Raw genomic sequence first — 7,897 nt, forward strand, 5'->3', positions numbered from 1 at the left:
AAATCAAAGAAAATAAATTCCATCCATTAGATTTGAATTGAGGCCAGAAGGAAAGCTCGATAATACGGAGTCCCAACTTATGGGTAATTTTAGCGTCCTTTTTTTTTTTTTCTAGAAGACGACGAATGATTCAAATCTCATGACAGAAGTTGCGCACAAAAGTTCAGAAAGTGGTTAATGTAGCCCTCCAAAAATTGTGCTAATAATTGCGGGAGGCGTGCTGTAGGGATGGGGATACGGAAAAATTTAGACCCCCCAGGGATTCTTAAGCATCCATAAATTTCCTACCCACGGACCCATTTTGAGTCGCCAAAAATTTTTATTTCATTTTCTTAACCTGCTTCAAGATAGACGCAGATTGGTCCGCACAGTCTTAAAAGTGCAGCTCGTGCTGTTGTTTTCTTCTTTGGTTTTTTAATACCGGTCAAACAATCATCTTCTTCGAGATTTAGCTACGGATGTCCAATAATAAAAGCTTCCGAGACAACACACTTCGCACGGTGAACTTCGGTTTCGGTTCGGTGGAATAGGCCTGAGGAGGAGGTTTGGGCCGACGGACCTCGTGGGCGACGGTGCGCCACTGTTGACGTGGCCCTGTTAAAAGGTGCTGGTATTTCCCAGAGACATTTCTGACAAGAATTTCCGTTTCCATTTGCGGTAAACATTCAATAACTCTTCCTGTAACACTTCACAGTCAGTAGCAGCCTGTGATTGCCCTGCACGACGCTCTCGAGGTCGCAAATAGCGTTAGGGCAACGTACTCAGGCGAACGCCTTTACGCCACGTTCGACCTTGAGAGTACCGCGGATGGCAACGCACTTAAGCCATCAGGATTGGTCCTCCACAGTGATCGTTACAGCACACATCGTTCGGGGCCTTGTTTATGCGTAAAGGTGGGGACAACAGAGAAGCCGAAAGACTTGGCCTTGGTAAATCAGTTGTTGCGCAGTTTCCGCACAAAAGTCCCGCCCACGGCTTCTTACCATGGGACCTCCCCTTGTATACTTACATTATGTAATCGCACATTATTGCATTTTTTGAAATAAACTTTGAAACTTTGAAAAGTCCATTCCAGAAATTATGTAGCGGTAGCAGTTGTGCGGGATAAAAAAGCGCGATGCGTGTTGCAGTAATACTAACACGCGACAGGCTCCTCCCACTTGGAGTGAAGGTAGGTCGGTAGGCCCTTGAGTTGTACGCGCGCGCACGGCGTCGTAAACTGTAACTTTTTTCACCTACGACACTAATGTCACACTCATAACTGCATAATGAGGTTCTGTATTTATTCGTCCCACAATGTCGCGGCTCCTCGTGGTTATTGGCCGTTGAACGGCGGGAGTGTTCTTGTTCCGGGTGCGTCTGGGTGTCGTAACACCGATGGTTCAGGTATGCGTGCTCTAGTGCTCAGCGTCTTTGGGCTGTGAATTCTGGGGTACGCCTGGTGAGATATTTGCGTCGGAGTGTTGTACCGTCATTGATCGCGCTTGCGCATATACCGCCAGCCCTACCCTTGGACGTAGCGCTGGTGGTGCATAGGGGGGTGGGGTTGTCGTTGGCCATAAGGAGTTAGCGTTATTTCGCGGCGAAAAATTAACCTTACTTCCAGAAGCTGCTGTTTTTAGTCTAATCTACGTGGGTTGGGCTGCCAACATTTTTGGGTCTGCTCAGTGGTAGAAGTGGGGTGGGGTGATGGAAAACGGGGAATCGCGCTGTACTTCGCTTGGTCAGAATGGGCACTCATCGACGAAGTTATGTCGCGGGCCAGGCAGCGGATGTTCTGCGCCCGTAGAGAAACCATGCGCAGTGGTAGCAGAGCTGGAGGCGACCGGGAGATCTTCAGAAGTAGGTATTTCTCGAGAAGAGGTGCTGATAGGTAGGTGCTAAGGTGGTCTTCACAGGAGCGCCGTGCGATGGGGCTTCCTGTCAGGGATTTACGATAGAGCCAGGAGGATGAACTACGGCGGCGTTGTCATGGCTTGTTGGACTTCTCGAATCACGTTCCCCAACCCCCCACCCCCTTGACTACTGCGCGGATAGCTTAGCAAGGTGGACCTGTCGAAACTCCCATTTAAGCGATCGAGGTAATTTGTGAAATAGGGTTATACTTTTCGTTTGGGATTCCCTGTGAGTCCTGCTTCGTGCCTTGCTTTACGAAACACAGCTCCATATCTTCCACTTTAGGACGAACACGCCACAAGATCCTAATGGGAAAGCCATCAGCAGTCCTGCGTCAAACCGCATTGAAAATCTGAAGGAGCTCTCACTATTCCCGAGCAAAATTGTAGAGAGCGATCACCTGCATAAAGAATCCCTGAGGTGCTCAATTCTGCTTACGCGGCTTCATGGCGAAAGCCTAGCAATTACCAAGCACTTCTTTACTACTGTATCGTAGTTGCGGCTCTTTATTTATTTATTTATTTATTTATTTATTTATTTATTTATTTATTTATTTATTTATTTATTTATTTATTTATTTATTTATTGAAACAGTGCAGCCCCTTTGGGGCTATTGCAGGAGTGGGGGTAGGTACAAAATATTGAATTATAGGAAAACCAGGATACAGCCATACATGAATAAAATGTATACAGACTATTTGCCACACTGGCAGTTCAGGATGCGGAATGAACGCGACAGTAAAGAAAACCTATATTGGCCAGGTCACATGTGTACATATTGAGAGAGTATGTATAACATACGAAACACAAGTTTACTGTGCGCACATCAACATTCCCTACAGATAACACGTGTTTACACCTACGCACTAATACACAAAGTTTGCAAAAGAAACAAAACACAAAAAAAAATTACCCACAAGGCATAGATTAGTCATTTTCAAGTGCTTCCAAAAATTTCTGTGATTGAAGGGAACGGACGCTGCCTGGCGAAGAATTTCATGCTTCTATGGTGCGGGGAAAGAAACTAAACTTAAACGTGTTGATGCGTGGGTGATAAGGGGAAATGTTCAGGGGGTTACTGCTTCTTGTTGTCGAAGGCTTGGTCAGAGTGATATACTCGTAAGTGGATAAACGATGCGTACAATGAACGACGTGGTGAAAAAAATTTAGTGAATCAATTTTTCGGCGCGCAGACAGTGTTTTTAGGCTAAGCGATGGTGGGGCAGCGGTTGGGGAAAAGTTGCGATCGTATCTGCGGCAGATAAACCGGACGGCTTTCTTTTGCACTGCCTCAATTCGGTTGATGTCCCATTGTTTGTGTGGATTCCATACGATGGAGGCATATTCCAATATCGGACGTATTATTGTGTTATACATTAATAATGTTGTGCTTTGAGGGGCCTGAAGCAGTGTACGTTTGAGGTAGCCAAGTTTTCTTTGTGCTTGTTAGTGATGAAATCGATATGTTCGGACCATGACAAATTACTGGTAAAGTAGACGCCTAGATATTTGTAGTGTGGGACCTTTTCTAATTGCACTTAGATTCTAATTCTAATTCTAATTCTTAGATTCTAATTCTAATTGTAATTCTGATTCTTGTTGTTGTTTTCGTCTTTTTCCGCAAACTACTGCGAAAGAAGCTTCGCCCAGTCAGAGCTATCCTCCGCGTGTACCCGTTCTACAATACGTGCCGCCACGTGCACCTGTCACGACACACGCATCAGGCTATACTCAGGAACAAATTAAGGATGGCTATAGCTGATGCACGGTATCACTCCGCCTAAGTGACGGACCGGGATGTAAACGGGCGAGCGCGTTTTGAAAGATGCTATGAATGCGTGATATCGTCTGCTTTTCAGTTTTTTTTTTTTTTTGTCGTCGCTGCAGTAGTTTGTAAGCATATTAAGTCCAAAAAATCGCGAAAACGGCTCTTTTCATGTTTAAAACGTTCCCAATAACGCACTACTTGCGCCACGCGGAGTAACATCCGGCTGCAGTGATGAGGCACAGCGGCAACTTGCGTAGTGTTACAATGTGAGGGTATCCATCCAAATCTACATGACGGGAATATTGGGCTTTCAGAAGCCCTAGGATTTAAGGGTATCAGAGAGGAAGTTAAGTTCAAGGCTGTCGAGGGGACGAAAAGAAGATTAGAATGCTGGTGGACGAAAAGCAGAGAGGGGAATATAGCCTAGGACAGTTACCACCTGTAACAGGGAAAAGAAAGTATTTCGGTCCTAATAAGCTTTAGTGCCTGCCCTAAGCAGCGCTAGTATTAAACCAAGAGTGTAAAACATGGTTATATTAGTCCTTTTTGATAAGATGACATGTCATCACCCCGCTTCAAAGGGGAAACCAATAGGAATCATCATCATCATCATCATCATCGTTGCCGTTCTTAAGTTGTACCCGAGTATAGTTCTTGTTTCATTTTGTTAGGTTGCCTGGTTAGCGCTGTCAATACAACGCACGGTTGTCACTCTGGCGACCCGGGTACAAATCCCACCCGAACCCAAGTTATTTTCCCTTTACAGCGGCGGCCATTGTGGTACCACTTGTGTTGACACTGGCGAAGACCACGAATGCGGTCAGTGTTCGTATTTGATGAGACACGTAAGACTTTCGCCTTTGAATATTTATTTTAAGCGTAGCTAGAGTTCCACGCAATTTTCAGGTTCGAGAGCAAGAACTCCCAAGGCGCCACGTGTCTTTGAAGTGTGAAGCGTTTCGTTGCGCAAGGCGTCAGAAAATGAACGTCTAGGGGTGTGCTATGAACACACGGTCACCGCCAGAATCTTTCGGCACCGTTCAAAGATAATTTGGACCTCAAGCTTGTGCGCTTCATCACTTGGATATGCACCTTGAATAGATTAGCTAATAACAGGCACCATCTGCGAGATCAAAACATGAATTGTACCTCAAGCTCATACGTACCGTTATATGCATTTTGAGAGAGATTAGTTATAAACAGGCCCAATTTTCAAGATAAGTACCGTCTTAATAAAGGTGTGTGTGTGTGCGTGCCTTCCTTAGTGACGACCCCCATCAACGCTTGAGATACCTAAAATCTGCTCATACCTTTCAACTTAAATATCTGTCACCTATATGTGTTGTGCTAGAAAGCTGCACTGGTCACCCACCTCCTCAGAGTATAATAGCTCTGGATTTTAAAGCGAAGCTTGTAATTTCTACGTGGCCAGAGTTGACCTCGCCCTTATTATGTGGGGCTGCGTTTGACATATCCCGCCCAAATCCCTCAGTACGAATTGCAAGTAGCACGGGGAAGCTGCCTGACCTCTACTTAAGAACGGCACCGGAAGTTGTCGCTGTGCCTTATCACCGTAGGCGGATGTTTCTCCGCGCGGCGCAAGTAGGGCGTTACTGGGAATATTTTGAACATGGCGTGAGCCGTTTCCGTGATTTTTCGGACTTAATATGCTTATAAACGACTCCAGTGACGACAAAAAAACTGCGTGAGACAAGGCAGACGATATCACGCATTCATAGCAAACCCCTTTCAAAACGCGCGCGCACTGACGTCACGGGCCCGGCGCTTTGGCGGAGTGATACAGTACATGAGGTGGTGCCGTTCTTGAGTTGTAACCGAGTATAGTACAAAATCATAAACTATGCCGAGAGAGTAGCGGCTCGATACATACCCCAGCTCCCTTTATCTTCCCTCCGCCTCTTTGTATTTTGGGACAAACGAATTTGTTACTCGCTAAGTCCCTATGCGAAGGCTACCCAGAACCATACCCCAGAAATATAGTTAATGCTGAAGAAAAAAAAGACAGCTTTAATTATTCGCACCGGTATAGCGAAAAACGTTATGCCTTCATTAGAATCGCAGGAATACAATGGTGCAATTTCAGCGCAATATTCTTTGAGAAGTAAGGATGCTTGTTGACTCCGCGAGGTTATAAACTCACCTTTCGAAGAGCGGAACGCGTGCATAATGAGAATTAGGATGAAGCGTTTTTCAGTCCGAAAATGCCAAATCGTTAAAACATGGTACCACGACGAGTGCCAGATGGGGGGCTGGGATTGTGAGACACGAGGCGTCCCTACGAAAGCGCCAGAAGTCTAAATGGAGGAACGTGCTTTGTGGCTTAAAGAAAAGAGAGGAAATCTGGAATTACCTGTCATTGTATCAAGATTTAGACTAGACCCACGAGAAACGCTAAAAAATAACTAATACATCATTCACTGATGCACAATAATCACAGTTCACAATTGAACAAGTACACAAAGCACCCGTCCGTGCGCGGCCAGTTGTTTCTTGGCCCCAGTAACCCTGGAAACGTATGTGCACTTCCTAAACTACTGCGGGGTACATGCATAAACAGAACAAAATAAAAAGATGGATGTCAAAAACTAGAGGTTGTAAAAACAAATAATCAAAGTCCATAACGTAGTCCCGCAATACGAATGTACCAACTTTCATTTATATTACTGTACTTCCCCGCTTGGCTCGTCTACATATATGAAGTAAAATCTTTCATACCAATACTGCCGCTTCTACGTGCCTGTATGTGGCTTGACAAACATCCAGCGTGAAAGCACAAAAACGAGAATCACAGCCGTTCAGCTAGACCACGGAACGAAGAGATCGGTGTGCAGCACAAACATTGCGAAGCACTATTTGACGCATACAAAAAACGGCATGATGCTTGGATGACATTGAAACAAGGACAAAAATTAGGGGAAAAAAATCCTAGGCAATCTCCACTAACGTCAAACCTGGAGAGGGGCGAAGCATGCAGTGTACAGATCTATTCTTGGCACCTTGGCGTTTTTGCCAACGGAGATGAAACCGTTTCGGGGTAGAGGTATACAGCTGTTGGAGAAGTCGCTTGAATTTGAAGCCCGAAACTCTCTAGCGCGAAGCGTAAACGAGCGTCCCGGTGTTTTTGTGTTTTTGTACCGTGACTACATGAGACGACGATTACGACGATGACAACCACATGAGACGCCAACAGCCCCAGCCTCTAAGGAACTTCGCCCCTAAAAAACGGTGCCCGCGTGAGCCAGCCTTCTGCTTGGCCCGGCTCGACTTCGCCGTCATTGAGTGCCACAAGCTACCCGCCGCGGTGGCTCAGTGGCTATGGCGTTGCGCTGCTGAGCACGAGGTCGCGGGTTCGATTCCCGGCCGCGGCGGCCGCTTTTCTGATGGAGGCGAGATGCTAAAACGCCCGTGTGTACGCGATTTCGGCGCACGTTAAAGATCCCCAGGTGGTCAAAATTAATCCGGAGCCCTCCACTACGGCGCGCCTCATCGCCTGCGTTGCGTCGGCGCGTTAAACCCTACAATCAATCAATCAATGAGTGCCACAAGCTAGGCTTTCCGTACAGGATGGTACAGTTAACAAAATGCGACCTCTTGAAGCGATCGATGCTGCTCTTACCGGCCAGGAGGGCGCATCGCAGCGATGTATGCCACCTTGTCGCTTCCATATTACGAGATGAGTGCGGCTGACACTGAAGTCACGAGAAACAAGGCGGCATCCCTGCTTCTACCGTCTCGTCGGCGTCCGCCAAATGGAAGGACGTAGACGCTCAATGACGCCAACCACGACGCGTGGCGGAAGAAGGAAATATAAAAAAGAAACGCTCCCAAGCGACTACTCTTGTCAAATGGGGATAGCCCGAATGGCGCCGCCAAGGCGCCTCTAATGGGAAACGTATGACCGCGAAAGCCATTCAGGCAAGGTTCACCTCCGCAAGACGTCCGCCCGTATGAAGACAATCGGTGTTTTAGCTTTGCTACACCTTACACGAAGTGTACGCAACGTCTTAAGCGGTGCGCAGTAAAAATTCCTGAGGGCGCTTATGTCCACTTACCGGCTTTGAAAGCGGAAGCCAAGCTATATTTATTAACTTCTTCACTGCTACATTGTATTTGCGTCTATTTCTTCGCTTCCGTTTTCTTTCTTTTTTTGTGCGAATTACTTCGACTAGCTTCTCTTTTTTTGCTACACGATGTTCCTGCCTCTTTTTTCGT

General features: G+C 46.4%; 1 protein-coding gene across 2 annotated transcripts in view; it reads right to left on the reverse strand.

Annotated features, from left to right (window-relative positions):
• LOC144169174 (uncharacterized) overlaps positions 1 to 7,462 on the reverse strand; it is a 70,376-nt gene extending 62,914 nt beyond the window's left edge. Inside the window, exon 1 of one of the 2 annotated variants that reach the window (XM_077698208.1) lies at positions 7,302 to 7,462. In XM_077698208.1, coding sequence (XP_077554334.1) covers positions 7,302 to 7,350 — 49 coding nt within the window. In that variant the 5' untranslated portion in view covers positions 7,351 to 7,462. The remainder of the gene's footprint in view (positions 1 to 7,301) is intronic. The other variant, XM_077698207.1, reaches the window with a different exon arrangement.
• Positions 7,463 to 7,897: the final 435 nt, after the last annotated feature.

The sequence above is a fragment of the Haemaphysalis longicornis genome, unplaced genomic scaffold, assembly GCF_048455015.1.
Source record: "Haemaphysalis longicornis isolate Haplotype H1 unplaced genomic scaffold, Haemaphysalis longicornis Haplotype H1 scaffold_2, whole genome shotgun sequence".
In the NCBI taxonomy this organism is placed as follows: domain Eukaryota; kingdom Metazoa; phylum Arthropoda; class Arachnida; order Ixodida; family Ixodidae; genus Haemaphysalis; species Haemaphysalis longicornis.